The 16,567-nt window shown below is 34.0% G+C and overlaps 1 protein-coding gene across 2 annotated transcripts in view; it reads left to right on the plus strand.

The window, feature by feature from the left end:
- The window catches only part of LOC134242605 (nuclear pore complex protein Nup133-like), a 41,284-nt gene that overhangs the window by 12,018 nt on the left and 12,699 nt on the right, over positions 1–16,567 (plus strand). For both annotated transcript variants that reach the window (XM_062724706.1, XM_062724707.1), the window contains exons 11-30: positions 612–691; positions 1,022–1,124; positions 1,468–1,524; positions 1,786–1,867; positions 2,250–2,292; positions 2,480–2,584; positions 2,875–3,016; positions 3,173–3,282; positions 3,409–3,515; positions 4,164–4,266; positions 4,484–4,603; positions 6,475–6,618; positions 10,495–10,708; positions 12,211–12,344; positions 14,094–14,133; positions 14,253–14,377; positions 14,928–14,987; positions 15,674–15,749; positions 16,234–16,295; positions 16,422–16,478. In XM_062724706.1, coding sequence (XP_062580690.1) covers positions 612–691; positions 1,022–1,124; positions 1,468–1,524; positions 1,786–1,867; positions 2,250–2,292; positions 2,480–2,584; positions 2,875–3,016; positions 3,173–3,282; positions 3,409–3,515; positions 4,164–4,266; positions 4,484–4,603; positions 6,475–6,618; positions 10,495–10,708; positions 12,211–12,344; positions 14,094–14,133; positions 14,253–14,377; positions 14,928–14,987; positions 15,674–15,749; positions 16,234–16,295; positions 16,422–16,478 — 1,964 coding nt within the window. The remainder of the gene's footprint in view (positions 1–611; positions 692–1,021; positions 1,125–1,467; positions 1,525–1,785; positions 1,868–2,249; positions 2,293–2,479; positions 2,585–2,874; positions 3,017–3,172; positions 3,283–3,408; positions 3,516–4,163; positions 4,267–4,483; positions 4,604–6,474; positions 6,619–10,494; positions 10,709–12,210; positions 12,345–14,093; positions 14,134–14,252; positions 14,378–14,927; positions 14,988–15,673; positions 15,750–16,233; positions 16,296–16,421; positions 16,479–16,567) is intronic.

The raw sequence follows: 16,567 nt of genomic DNA on the forward strand, positions 1-16,567 counted from the left end.
TTTTAAAATATTGTCAGTAAAATAATGAAATTCTCTCAGCAGGATATCAGAAATTTAAGGAAACTGATCAGTGAAACATTCATTCCACCCCAAGCCCCCCTTCTTTATCAAACAGCACCAAAAGTGTTCATCAAACAACAATGGGTGAAAGGTGGATTCTACTAAATAATCTCAATTTAACCAATAGTTTAATTCATTACTTAATTATTTGGAGTACTTATTTGAATTAAATTACCTGAGTCGCTCAAATCAAACAATCTTAAACATGTTAATGTTTTTTGTAAAGGATGTAGGATTGATTATGAGAATTTTTGTATGAATAATTATGGAGATAATGAACAGTACTCAGGCTCAAAATCCAGTTAAAGAAAACAAATCATTGGTAACATGGACCTCCAAGAAATGAGAGGTGGTATAGGGGGCCATAAAGGAGTGAGCATCCCCTGCTGACCGGTCACACCTGCCGTGTGCTCCTTATCATGAAAATTCAATGTGAAAATATTGGCCTTGCAATATCTGATATGTCAGTTTTTCTAATTGATATTAAGTACATATATCAGTATACGCTTATCATTTAAGCTAAAGTTAAAGTCATGGTTTGTTTATTTCAGCTTTCTTGGATACAGATATAAATGGAACTCCCAGTGAATTAGAGAGCTTGATGATATTGGAATATAAGGACACATACTCGGTAAAAAAAATTCTTGTTCTATTTAGCATCAAAATTCTATTTTATCACGTTTATATATGTATATGTTGTTTAAAAAAAGCTATGTTGATAAAGACTTTTTGTAGGAATGTACTTAAACCTTTGGTGATCTACTAAATTGCAGATTTACACACTTATTTTGTGTTATTACTAGAAAAAAAATGTGTATCTCTGAACTTGTCTTTGTTTAATTTGTGCAGTGCAACTTTTAAAACAAATAAAATTAATATGTACAAATTTCTGGAAAAGAAATGCACTCATTGCAGTGCACGATAAATCAAAAATTTTGTTTTATTTCTTATCAATATACAGGATGATTTTGAGTACAGCCTTCAGAAGTATAAACTGTTGTTAGCTGATCCTACGACCACTACTGCATACATCTATAACAGGGACCAAATTCTGTTTGTACCAGGTAACGTTATCACTCCATAAGATAGACATGTGAACTTCATTATTCAGTGCATTGATTGATGTATAAATTGTCAGGTGTATGTTAAGGTTTGTAAATGGTCCCTGTTTTGTTTCAACCTTGATATCTTAATTCCATGAATATATATCTTGAATTTTTACCAACAGGTTGCATAGGTTGAAGTTAAACTTTAATCACACTTAATATGAAGAAAGAAATCGTATTTTACAGAAGTAATAGTTATATTTTTCTAAGCTGTTACACTCTCATAACAAAACCTGTCTCTTAACAAATAGACATATTAGTTAATATAGAAGAGACTTTACACAGGTATTTTATATTTCAGGTCCGTCCAATGAGGTAGTAAATCTACAACAGCCTGGGGGTCACATTCTGGGGGCAGGTAATACTAGGTTATCTGAGACAAAACCTCATTAAAATTTTCTCTATTAAAATTAACTCAAAGCATATTTTTCATTGAAAATTTTTTCAACTGAAGAGCTACATGTAAGACTTGTACCAAGGAGGCATAATTAAGAAGTTACAAATTTTATTATTTTCAAAAAACTGGAAATTTGATGATATGGGCAGAGGTAAATGTAGATGTATTGTAATTAGAAACTACAAAGATGTATGTATTCTCATATTTGAATTTTTTTCCTAGGATCTTGTGATGGGGTTGGAGTTTTTTTCTCAGGCAGTGTTGGACTGTTTTCTATCAGTGCTCCACAGAAACAGGAAGTCAGGTCAGGGGTTAATTTGAAAGTATTTAATACACTTGCACCTTTAAGTTATTTAGTTTTCAATCCAATGCATTTACATATGTCACATAAACTTTTAATTTTCCATGATCTAATCTAGTCCCCTCATAAACAGATTTAATCTTGGATAAGATCGATTACAAGAGCATGGTATTAAAAATGAAAAGATATTCTTTTTGAAAAGTCTGATTTTTAAAATCTCTAAAATAGTAGTTACTACATGTATAAATCTGTTGTTGCTTTTTTTTTTAAAAGTTAATTTATAGACCCTCACAAAGTCCTGAAAATAATCTGTCCAAACCTTGTTCTTTATAGTAGGAAAGTTTCTCTTTCTTATTTAATTATGATTTTATTATAATATTGCTAGCATTATGGAGGAACCCTCTCAAGACCTCACCACAATGGACATGGTATTTATTTACACTTTTATAAACAATAAAACAGTGAATTTCCTGGGGTTTTTTATCATCTCAAAAACAACCCCAATGCATACCTTTTTTTCTTCATGAATTGCAATTATTACTTAAAATTCTCATTTTTACAAAATTTTCAACTTTATATATTGTGCCCCATCTGATTACCATTGTGTCTTTGTAGTCTGTATTAACGGCCAGCCACGCTAAAATGCAGGAATTGTCCATGAGTGAAGACAGAACAGCACGACTCAAGTCTGCGTTTATTGCCACCATGAGGGGAAACATTGTAAGTGGATCAATTGTTATACAACATTAAATAGTTTTTTTTTGTCAATAAGCAAAGATGACCTTAAGTATCAGCAAAGCATATTATCTGATATCAAATTTATACATGGACCTTTATTTGTACACTGTGATGGTTTTAGTAATAGTTTTGATTGGAGCATTGAAAGGTATAATGATCAGTGTACCAAGCCTCCAGCATCTCTTCAGGGTAAACCCTTGATGCTTTAGATTTTTATTCACCAGACATTGTTATATCTCAAGCTTCAGTCTGTACATGTATTATATCTATAGGCTGCAGCGCAGACAACCATTGATGAGTTATTTCCCCCTGATGAAGTGTCCACAGATTTAGATCAGATAGTTGTCTCCCTTGACCGAGATCTCGTGGATGATTTTCCCGCCTCCGATCCACGGTGGGCGGAGTCGAGACAAGGTGAGAGGTCAAAGGGCAACTGGTCATGAGGCTCATATGGGATCTTTGCCTTTTATATTCATGAGAGATTAACAACCATATATTGTGACTAGTACAAAGAATTATTGATTCGTGGTGGTAATTATCAGAAACTTGATAATCATTTATTGTTTATAGATGCCACCAGTAGCACCACTTCACTAATCATCATCAATCAGCTGACAGATAAACTCCGCGCTCACGAGTACGTCATCAACTTCCTCAAAAAGATGAGTCTCTGGGAACAGGTGAGAATTTCTTTAAAGTAAGAAAAAAGTATTAAATTTTAATGGAGAAAACTTATTTTGCCTTGAATTTGAGTATTGGACTTCTTTATCTTTTTTTTCTAAAGAATGAATTCTTATGAATTGCAGTTGAATCTAGTAACCATAAGGGACACACGGATGTTGACAAGACATGTGATGTGTGAACACGCAGAAAAAGTACAGGCCGCCATAGCACTACGTCAATTACACGGGGAGTAAGTATCTATAAATAGACATGTGATGTGTGAACACGCAGAAAAAGTACAGGCCGCCATAGCACTACGTCAATTACACGGGGAGTAAGTATCAATAAATAGACATGTGATGTGTGAACACGCAGAAAAAGTACAGGCCGCCATAGCACTACGTCAATTACACGGGGAGTAAGTATCTATAAATAGACATGTGATGTGTGAACACGCGGAAAAAGTACAGGCCGCCGTAGCACTACGTCAATTACACGGGGAGTAAGTATCTATGAATAGACATGTGATGTGTGAACACGCAGAAAAAGTACAGGCCGCCATTGCATTACGCCAATTACATGGGGAGTAAGTATCTATAAATAGACATGTAGTAAGTATGGGTATCATTCTCTATAGATGTGTGATATGTGAATGTGCAGAAAAAGTACAGGCCGCTATTGCAAAACAGCAATTACACAGGGAGTAGGTATCTATAAAATGATAGACACATAATTTGTGAACCATGAGGGAGTTTCATGTATCTATAAAAAGACGTGTGACTTTTTAATACTACAAATTGAAACCTTCTTTAATGTTATAACAATATAAAAGAAGTTACTTAGCAAAACAAATGTGTGCTTTATATGAAATAATTAACTGAATACAAAACCTCTATAGGTTTACGGGTATAGTAGATGCAGCCATAAAGAAAGTGTTGGAGATGAGACGAGATGTCAACATTTCCTTAAACCTGACCCCACAGGATTTATTTTATAGAGAGGTATATACTAAATCTGACCCCACAGAACTTATTTTATAGAGAGGTATGTACATGTAGTAAATCTGACACCACAAGAGTTGTTTTACAGAGAGGTATGTACTAAACCTCACCCCACTAGACTTATTTTATAGAGAAGTGGGCGTGTTTCGTTATTTTCTACTTTCGTGTTATCTGTTTACCATTTAAATATTTTCTGTTTGTTTGCTACCTGTTACAGGTGTCAAGGATACAGGAAGTAGTCGAGTGTTTGTTGGCGTATCAGGAGGAAGTTCTAATGGCTGACGTCACGGTTACAGAGATTCTCACCGTCATTACGTCAGTCAACACAATATTACAGGTAAATATTGATAGAATCTAGTTTGCCCCATATTATTTTTGCAGTATCCATGTACAATGTATATTTCTGTACATGTTTTATTGAATTTTCATAACACCTGAAAACATGGATTTTTAGCTCACCTCAACGAAGTTGGGGGAGCTTATGTAATACCCTCGGCGTCGGCGTCAGCGTCCCAGGTTAAGGTTAAGTTTTTTGGAGCAGTTTTCTTTTTAAGTACTTCTATGTCCTATATTGATTAGACATGCATGGAAGATGGTTCTAGTGTGTTTCATTGTACCAGTCAAAGTTTCAGATGCTGCAATTTCAGCAAAGGAATGACCAGGTTAATGTTTTTGGAGCAGGTTAACATTTTTGGTGCAGTTTTTGGTGTAGGTTTCATTTCCAAGTAACTATAATCCCTATGTTGACCAAACTTGCATGGATGATACATCTAAGGATGGATACTACCGGGCTTGCTTCGGATGCTGAATCTGACCTACATTTTCCGGTTGAGTGAACAGGTTTAAGTTTTTGGTGCAGGTCTCATTTCCAAGTAACTATAAGCCCTATGTTGACCAAACTTGCATGGATGATACATCTAAGGATGCGTACTACCGGGCTTGCTTCGGATGCTGAATCTGACCTACATTTTCCGGTTGAGTGAACAGGTTAAAGTTTTTGGTGTAGGTTTCATTTCCAAGTAAGTATGAGACCTATGTTGACCAAATTTGCATGGATGATATATCTAAGGATGCATACTACCGGGCTTGCTTCGGATGCTGAATCTGACCTACATTTTCCGGTTGAGTGAACAGGTTAAAGTTTTTGGTGCAGGTTTCATTTCCAAGTAACTATAAGCCCTATGTTGACCAAACTTGCATGGATGATACATCTAAGGATGCACACTACCAGGCTAGCTTCGGATGCTGAATCTGACCTACATTTTGCGGTTGAGTGAACAGGTTAAAGTTTTCATCAAGAAATGAAAATTCTCAAATTTGCTTCAGATGCTGGATTTTGATTACATTTTCATGAAGAAGAACTAGTTTAAATTGTTTATGTAGGTCTATTTCAAAGTATCAGATCAAAATTGCTTAAATATTTTCATTTTTGGAATGTACACTTTTTGTTGGTTAATTGTGTGACTTTGCCTTACTTAAAGACAACATTCGTTGAGGTGAGCTCTGTAATCTCTGATTACCTATGTTTTTGGTCTATCAACGCACCATGTTTTTAGCTCTACTGGTCAGAGACCAGAAGAGCTTATGCGATAGTAATGCGTCCGGCGTCTGTCCGTCTGTCTGTAAACAATTTTTCAAAACGCTACTCCTCCTACAATTTTAGTCTGATTTCAGTATTACTTGGCACACAAGTAGACTACACTAAGATACATAGAATAGTGCATCGGTTTTTAATTTCAGTGAACGGTGTTGACATGGTTACTAAAAATAGAATTTTCTGTGAAATTCTTTAAAAACGCTACTCCTTCTACAGTTTTGATCTGATTTCACTATAACCTGGCACACAAGTAAACTACACTAAGATACATAGAATAGTGCATTGGTTTTTGATTTCATTAAACGTTGTTGCCATGGTTACTAAAAATAGAATTTTCTGTGAAATTCCTTTAAAACGCTACTCCTTCTACAGTTTTGGTCTGATATCAATATAACTTGGCACACAAGTAGACTACACAAAGTGAAAGATACATAAAATAGTGCAATGGTTTTTGATAAGTACAAACCAGTAGAGCTACAGTCTTAACAGAGACTTCTGGTTAAGTTACCCTACTATTCGACCCCATCACATCTTTATGAGAAGATTAAGATAACTTTAATTTAAAATATAGAGACTGTCTGTGCTGTTTATTTGTTGTGTTTTATTTACAGGAAATGTTACATAAAGCCCTTCAGTATCGTCAGACCAAATCCACAATGTACGAATGTGAGGCCCCTCAAGGGGACGTCCCAGAATACATACCCTGGACATCAACAGGCGGGGATCATGGGATCAGGACATTCCTTGTTAAACAGGTTTAATACGGATTACTAAATTAATTTTATACAAAAAAGTCAAACAATTTCAATGCTCTATTGAGCGATCCAAAAAGAAAAGAAATTGATATTCGCCAACTGAGTGAGAAAATGTGTATTATATGACTTGTTTATTTTAGTTCAGTAAGACGATAGAGGCAGTGATTTATTGTTTATCATTTGTCTCTGGGTTACTTTAGTTCAGAAAGACGATAGAGGCAGTGATTTATTGTTTATCTTTTGTCTCTGGATTATTTTTAGTTCAGTAAGACAATACAGGTGGTGATTAATTGACTTAAGTACTTTATTTATTTTGGTTCAGTAAGACTATAAAGGTGGTGACTTACCGTAAATCTGGAAATTTTTACTGAAAATAAATTTTTAGCAAATTTGCACGTGCATTGTATTCGCAAAAATATTTTTCTTAAAAATAAATCAACATGTAAAGAACTTTTTTCTGAGATCTCGTGTCTTTTTATAACTCAGTGAATAGACTTGGTAAGCACTGGTCATTTTAAAAGAAACCTGTTTATACGAGGGTTGTTCGAAAAGTTTGTGGACGATGTCAATCTTCGTTATATTACTCACCAGAAATTTTAAATTAGCACAATATGATATGTTAAAATATTTGTTTTGTTGATGTGTGAAGTTTCATTCCATTCGATTTAATAGAAATCATTTTACTTTAATTTAAATTCAACATGTTTTGTACCCGCGGAGCACACTGAAAGGCAATGTAACGTCAAAACATAGCGTCAAGAATCGAATTTCTAAAAATAAAAATCCCTTTACATTTCACACAGTATAATCCAATGCCCACTCATTAAATCCTTTTTCTAATACTTTACATTTATTTTTAGCTCTACTGGTCAGAGACCAGAAGAGCTTATGCGATAGTAATGCGTCCGTCGTCCGTCCGTCTGTCTGTCTGTCTGTAAACAATTTTTCAAAATGCTACTCCTTCTACAGTTTTGGTCCGATTTGAATATAACTTGGCACACAAATAGACTACACTAAGATACATAATTTTGTGCATCGGTTTTTGATTTCGATGAACGGTGTTGCCGTGGTTACTAAAAATAGAAATTTCTGTGAAATTCTTTCAAAATGCTACTCCTCCTACAGTTTTGGTCTGATTTCAATATAACTTGGCACAAAAGTGGACTACACTAAGATACATAATTCTGTGCATCAGTTTTTGATTTCGATGAACGGTGTTGCCGTGGTTACTAAAAATAGAAATTTCTTTGAAATTCTTTCAAAATGCTACTCCTCCTACAGTTTTGGTCCAATTTCAGTATTACTTGGCACACAAGAAGACTACACTAAAATACATAATTCTGTGCATCGGTTTTTGATTTCGATGAACGGTGTTGCCGTGGTTACTAAAAATAGAAATTTCTTTGAAATTCTTTCAAAATGCTACTCCTCCTACAGATTTGGTCCGATTTCAGTATAACTTGGCACACACAGTAGACTACACTAAGATACATAATTCTGTGCATCGGTTTTTGATTTCAATAAACGGTGTTGCCGTGGTTACTAAAAATAGAAATTTCTGTGAAATTCTTTCAAAATGCTACTCCTCCTACAGTTTTGGTCCAATTTCATTATAACTTGGCACACAAGTAGACTACACTAAGATACATAATTCTGTGCATCGGTTTTTGATTTCAATAAACGGTGTTGCCGTGGTTACTAAAAATAGAAATTTCTGTGAAATTCTTTCAAAATGCTACTCCTCCTACAGTTTTGGTCCAATTTCATTATAACTTGGCACACAAGTAGACTACACTAAGATACATAATTCTGTGCATCGGTTTTTGATTTCGATGAACGGTGGTGCCATGGTTACTTAAAATAGAAATTTCTTTGAAATTCTTTCAAAATGCTACTCCTCCTACAGATTTGGTCCGATTTCAGTATAACTTGGCACACAAGTAGACTACACTAAGATACATAATTCTGTGCATCGGTTTTCGATTTCGATAAACGGTGTTGCCGAGGTTACTAAAAATAGAAATTTCTGTGAAATGCTTTCAAAATGCTACTCCTCCTACAGTTTTGGTCTGATTTTGATATAACTTGGCATACAAGTAGACTACACTAAGATACATAATTCTGTGCATCGGTTTTTGATTTCAATGAACAATGTTGCCATGGTTACTAAAAATAGAAATTTCTGTAAAATGCTTTCAAAATGCTACTCCTCCTGCAGTTTTGGTCTGATTTCAGTATAACTTGGCACACAAGTAGACTATACTAAGATACATAATTCTCTGCATTGGTTTTTATTTTGATGAGTGGCAAGGATCATTTTTCTATTTATTGCTGATTTAAAGTCTCAAGTCCCAACTGCTACTTTTCTCTTCCTTTGTTTTAAGTATAAACCAGTAGAGCTACAGTCTCGACAGAGACTTCTGGTTTAAGAATTGCTCTCATTAGATAATTTACCTTGTTAAAGATTTAATTTCTTTTATTACTGAACTTTGCTTTCACAGGATAAGCAACTCTGAAGCGCCTATGTCTTTCTTTGACGTTCCAACTTTTTAGAGTTTTTGGTAAGATTTTTACAGTTAAACCGTTTCTTCAAGAATTGTCCTCATCCGAGACAGAGTCTCTGTCACTCAAATACTGCCTGTACTATGTGTACACACATGTACAACTCGCTTGTGTCATATTTTCTTGATTCCTCCAACATTTTTAGAGTTTATTCAGGATTTTTCCTGAGAAAAACACAAAAATGCATCTTTATCTGCTGCTACGTGACGTTCTAAAACATCATCGTTTTTGTCATTTTCAATAAGGACTACCTATCTTCTCAAGTTGATTTCTTTTCAACAAAGCAAAATATAAAGCCATAATTTGGTATACGAATTGATGTAACAGTTCTTAATTTGAATTTCTAGGTTGTTTTTCGTTTTTGCTCCATTTTACATAGAATATATGACTACAAACATTATTTAGTGTATTGTCTGTAACTTACTAAATTTTGACCTGCTCCGCAACCCAATTTTTGCATTTTAAAAATCTGGATAAATTTTGAATTAATCGTAATATTATGAATTCAAAAAAATTAATACAAATCATTTGGATTTATTGTTAAAATATTTCTACCAAATTTGGATAACATATGACGTCAAATAAAAAAGATATTACAGTTGTCCACGAACTTTTCGAACAACCCTTGTACTACTATAATTACCAGTGCGATGAGTGCGTGTAAATTGCCCTCATTATATGCAACATCGTCCGATGGTTTGATTATTTTGATAAGCACTGAGGTGGTATCCCCCTCTTTAATTATTTTCAATCAGTTTGCCAATAAAGAGAGAACTGTTATTTTATCTAATTGTGTATCAACACGGGCGATAACTCGAACTCAGTGCATTTAGTAGAGAGTTCCAAATGTAAACACGGCGTGTTACGCGGCGTGTTAATTTTAGGTGAGAAAAACCAAACGTTGAGAAAATAAGTTAATATTTTTTTCTTCATTTGGATTATATTTTAGGTTAAAAGGCATACACAACCTCTAAAATGTTTGTTATAATTGATTTAGAAATTATTTTCAGTGCAAATCCGGAGCCATTTTTGCCACGTTGCGAATATATTGGTGGTATTCTTACTGTGCATACTAATTTGAAACATAACCTGATATGAAAATCATCAGTGATTTTTATTTTTAGCGCCAGTGACAATTTCGCAAAATTTTGAAGCGTAAAAATTAATCAACAGCTTTTTTACCCAAATTAGCAAAAATGAATCGACTTAAAAAATTCCAGATTTACGGTAGTGACTAGTACTTATATCTATTTTTAGTTCAGTAAGACAAAGAGTTGATGATTTATTGTTTATATGTGTCTGGTCTATTTTTAGTTCAGTAAGACAATAGAGGTGGTGATCCCTGAACTCCGTGACCCTGAGGGTCAGGAGAGGATCTACCAGCAGCTGGCCGCCATCGCTGATATCGTCCTGGACGGTTACGTCAGTCAGTTAGAGTCGCTAGAAAATAACGTCAGTAGACGACAGCACTTCAACGAACTACAGCGACGGTATGAACAGGACAGACAACACCTGATTATGCCTCTCAGTAAGTTCTTGTGGTTTATTGTGTGCCAAAGTAAAGTAAAGTAAAACATACTTCAATAGAGGAAAATTATGAAATCTAATTCAATCCTACCTAAAACATGATTCAACTTTATCAATTATATCAATTAGAATTTTTATGCCCCCCTTCGAAGAAGGGAGGGCATATTGCTTTGCTGCTGTCTGTCGGTCGGTCCGTCGGTCTGTCGGTCCATTCAGTTTCCGTTCATTTTCTTCATAACCGTTGCACATACTGAAATGAAATTTGGTATACAGATATATCACATGAATATCTAGGCCAAGTTCTGTTATGGGTACGATCGCACCATTTTTGACAGAGTTATGCCCCTTGGACTTGGAAAAATTTCAATTATTTGCAGTTTCCGCTCATTTTCTTTGCAACCGTTGCACATACTGAATTCAAATTTGGTATACAGATATATCACATGAATATCTAGGCCAAGTTCTGTTTTAATAACGATTGCACCATTTTTGACAGAGTTATGCCCCTTGGACTTGGAAAAATTTCAATTATTTGCAGTTTCCGCTCATTTTCTTTGCAACCGTTGCACATACTGAAATCAAATTTGGTATACAGATATATCACATGAATATTTAGGTAAAGTTCTGTTTTGGGTATAATCGCACCATTTTTGACACAGTTATGCCCCTTGGAGTTTGAAAAAATTTCAATTATTTGCAGTTTCCGCTCATTTTCTTTGCAACCATTGCAAATACTGAAATCAAATTTGGTATACAGATATATCACATGAATATCTAGGTCAAGTTCTGTTTTGGGTATGATCGCACCATTTTTGACAGAGTGATGCCCCTTGGAGTTTGAAAAAATTTCAATTATTTGCAGTTTCCGCTCATTTTCTTTGCAACCATTGCAAATACTGAAATCAAATTTGGTATACAGATATATCACATGAATATCTAGGTCAAGTTCTGTTTTGGGTATGATCGCACCATTTTTGACAGAGTGATGCCCCTTGGAGTTTGAAAAAATTTCAATTATTTGCAGTTTCCGTTCATTTTCTTTGCAACCGTTGCACATACCGAGATGAAATTTAAAATACAGATTAATCAGATGAATATCTAGGTCAAGTTCTGCTTTGGGTACAATCGTGCCATTTTTGATAGAGTTGTGCCCCCTTGGACTTGCAAAAAAATTCCAATTGGGGGGAGGGGGGCATAAGTGTTTTACAAACATCTCTTGTTAATTTATAAATGCAAAGACATTGACATATTAGTTTGTCCATTATAAATTAACTATTAATGAGTCAAGAGAATTCATATGTAGATATATTTCATAAAGTATCATTTTCTGTATAATAACTTATTTTTAATAACCTTTCCTGGATCCGACAGTTTTTACTGCATGTTTATTCACACAATAATTGCTCAACTAACCATTCTCTATTGTCAGCTTGCCGCTACTTCAAACAAAAATAAATGTAACAGAGTATAAAAATAAATTATCAAACCATTCTCTGTTGACAGTGGAGGGGAAGCAGTATGAGTTAGCAGCGTCTTTAGCAGAGAAATACTGTGACTTTGAAATCCTGATTCAGCTGTGTGAGTTGTCACACAACACAGACAGGATAGAGAAATATCTACATCAGTTCTCTGACAAGGTATGTCTATAAATAGACAGGATAGAGAAATATCTACACCAGTTCTCTGACAAGGTATGTCTATAAATAGACAGGATAGAGAAATATCTACATCAGTTCTCTGACAAGGTATGTCTATAAATAGACAGGATAGAGAAATATCTACATCAGTTCTCTGACAAGGTATGTCTATAAATAGACAGGATAGAGAAATATCTACATCAGTTCTTTGACAAGGTATGTCTATAAATAGACAGGATAGAGAAATATCTACATCAGTTCTCTGACAAGGTATGTCTATAAATAGACAGGTTAGAGAAATATCTACATCAGTTCTCTGACAAGGTATGTCTATAAATAGATAGGATAGAGAAATATCTACATCAGTTCTCTGACAAGGGATGTCTATAAATAGACAGGATAGAGAAATATCTACATCAGTTCTCTGACAAGGGATGTCTATAAATAGACAGGATAGAGAAATATATACATCAGTTCTCTGACAAGGTATGTCTATAAATAGATAGGATAGAGAAATATACATCAGTTTTCTGACAAGGTATGTCTATAAATAGACAGGATAGAGAAATATCTACATCAGTTCTCTGAAAAGGTATGTCTATAAATAGATAGGATAGAGAAATATCTACATCAGTTCTCTGACAAGGTTTATCTATAAATAGCTAGGATAGCGAAATATCTACATCAGTTCTCTGTCAAGGTATGTCTATAAATAGACAGGATAGAGAAATATCTACATCAGTTCTTTCGCAAGGTATACCTTTTTTATCTGCACAGACAGATGTTTCATGCAATTGATAAAAATAATATTGAATTTATTATACCCCCGCTCCGAAGGAGAGGGGGGTATACTGTTTTACCCTAGTGTGTCTGTCTGTCTGTCTGTCCGTCCGTCTGTCCGTCCGTAACAAATTTTCGTCGCATTTTTCTCAGCAACCGTTCATCGCAGATGACTGAAATTTTAGCACAATCTTTGCCAAGGCATGTCATACGGTGGGATTCATTTTTGTTCAAATCCGATGTCAACTTCCTGTTAATCCGTCCGTCTGTCTGTTTTATACATAACAAATTTTCGTCACATTTTTCTCTGCAACTGCTCATCGCAGATGACTGAAATTTAAGCACAATCTTTGCCAAGGCATGTCATACGGTGGGATTTATTTTTGTTCAAATCTGATGTCAACTTCCTGTTTATCCGTCCGTCTGTCTGTTTTATACATAACAAATTTTCGTCGCATTTTTCTGTTTTCGTCGCATTTTTCTCAGCAACCATTCATCGCAGATGACTGAAATTTTAGCACAATCTTTGCCAAGGCATGTCATACAGTGGGATTCATTTTTGTTCAAATCCGATGTCAACTTCCTGTTTATCCGTCCGTCTGTCTGTTTTATACATAACGAATTTTCGTCGCTTTTTTCTCAGCACAATATCGGTATATATATATAGTTCTAACAAGATGCTTTGGTTTCTATGTATTTTTACAGATACTTTCTGCATAAACTTTAATGATGATAAAGAATTACCTGAAATGAAAATAAATACTTAAAAAGTTACATTTCATTAACTTAACACGTGTATAATTATTCACATAAAAGCATACATTCGTATCAGAGCGGGGGTATTACTAGTGAGCATTCGCTCACAGATTCCTTGTTTTGATAAAGTTTGAGAGTATAGAGTTTTAGGTATAATGAAGAATGGTAACAATTATTGATGAAAATAATTAATTAAAATATTTATTTTTTCAGGGTTTTGCAAATTTCTTATACACATGGTACATGAAAGAAGGTAGGTAGCATAACTCTAATGAATAAATATAAAACCTGAACAGGTCAGAAGTTATTTATACATATTTGATATTTATAAAATTTCACATGTATGTGATTTGTTAATGTTTGTATGTTCAGGTAAGAGAGGAAAGCTCCTGGCTTTACCAGTCAGTCAACAGAGAGAACTGGGCAGATTTCTACAAAAGGAGGACATAAAATCTCTTAGCTGGCTCCACAATATACAGACCAACAACTTCTCTAAGGTAGATCATACCCCTACATTAAAATCTCTTAGTTGGCTCCACAATATACAGACCAACAACATCTCTAAGGTAAATCATACCTCTACATTAAATCTCTTAGCTGACTCCGTAATATACAGACCAACAACTTCTCTAAGGTAAATCATACCTCTACATTAAATCTCTTAGCTGACTCTATAATATACAGACCAACAACTTCTCTACTAAAGGTAAACCATACCTCTACATTAAATCTCTTATCTGGCTCCATAATGTACAAACCAACAACTTCTCTGAGGTAAATCCTACTTGGACATCCAATTACCTTTGAATTCAAAGAAACCTATTTGAACCCATTAAATGAATCCTTGAATTTGTCCTGCTGAAAAACTTAACCAAATTGTGACCTTGGCCAAATCTTTAGAATGGTATTTCTTAGAATACTCAATATTTGTTTTTACCTCATATGATCTAGGGTTAAATCTTAGCAATGATTTGCCCTAACAGTGCATTTGTATGTTATTGTGTGTTTTATGGAAAGAGAAATCTAGTATTTTATTTTCATTTTCAGGCCCATACCACTCTTTTAGAGTTGGGCAAAATGGAGCAAGGCTCTCTGGCAAAGAAAAGGGTTAGATTTTATCAATAATAAATCATTTAATTGATATCTTTTAAGGTCAGACGAGATGTTCCTCAAAATCTGTTTTGTATATCTTCATAATGTATGAAAAATATTGAAATTTTATTAATATCTGATTTCTAAACCAGTGTCTAAACGTTTTTAAAAAATCCAAACACTTAAACATTTGAAATTGAAAAATTATTTTTCCTCTCCAAATGATTTTATAAGAAAAACTACCCCTGGTATCTTGCAGAAATGCCTGGTAAGGTACCTCAATTTTTTTGTGAATAAACATGTTTAAGTAGAATACTTCAATGACAAACTCTTAGAAAAATTTATCTATTTTAAGTAACGTATCATCTGTCATTAATGCTTGTTCTCCTTTTAAAAATATTTTCCCCAACTCTCTAATAAGCAACAGTGTTCTTAAAATAAATTGAAAGGAAGATAGATTTGTCAATTCTAGAGGTTCTCATGTTTTTATAACCTGTAGACAATGTAATCTAAAGTTTAATTTTCTTTTGCTAAGTGTATAGTTATATATAATTGTGTAGAAAATTGCTTATGACAAATATTGTTTGATCTAATTTATTTTTACATGTAAATGTATATACATTATCAAATTTGTCAGTAGAATACCTCAGTTATATGTTTATGTTCCTGACTGACTGAGTAGATGTACGTTTGTTTTCTAGACACTGTTAAGTCTGAGTAAATTGGCCGGACTAGCGGCTGACCCAGATAATGGAGAAATAGACAGCAATATACTAGGTATGCAATAAAGTGTATTTCATTCTGTAGAGGAAGTTGAATTTTGTTTCTATTAACAAGTAGATGTATATCATGAATATCTAGACATTAAATTTATCACATGCACAGGGGTTGATCAAAATATTGAATTCATAATAAAATGAGCCAGTAAGAATCTTTGATGTTGTCATGTTCTATTATTTCTATTATAATAATAATATCAGGAAGAGTTCATTTGCAATTCTTTACCCAAGAAAGAATAACTGGTGTTAATAGAACCTACAGTAAATTAAATATTAAAGACTAACATTTTTCCAATTTACAAATCAACTAAGCAGAAAATTGGCTTTGTTGAAAATATTTTTGAATGTCAAAGACACTTACGTATTCTAACACAAAAAAACCTTGTTTTCTTTGTTTGGTTTTTCTACTAACAGTATGAAATGAAATACATGTCCAGGATTTTTGTACAGAATTAATGTATTTTCCTTGTTGTTTATAACAGACATCAATGAAGAACAAGAATTAATTGCCCATCAGCAACAGTTACCTGCCCTTGTCATAGAGGTTAGTATTCTTTTGGTAATTTCATTCCTGTTCAACTGACATAAATTAATCATTGTAAAATCCAAAATATCAATAGGGCAAAAAAGAGATAAATATGTAATTTTGACAAAATAAAATTTCCTGTAGAATCTAGGAATGGAGCCAAACAATATGAGAGTTCTCTCCCCTGTACAGTTGATAGAGGTATGTACCAGTAGGGACTGCCACCTTAATTTCTGTCTCTATTTATCATATGCCATGAATATCAGTATTGCCCAACATTTAGTATTCTC

Source organism: Saccostrea cucullata, unplaced genomic scaffold, assembly GCF_032062105.1.
Source record: "Saccostrea cucullata isolate Sc308-1 unplaced genomic scaffold, CSIRO_AGI_Scuc_v1 ctg861, whole genome shotgun sequence".
Lineage (NCBI taxonomy): Eukaryota > Metazoa > Mollusca > Bivalvia > Ostreida > Ostreidae > Saccostrea > Saccostrea cuccullata.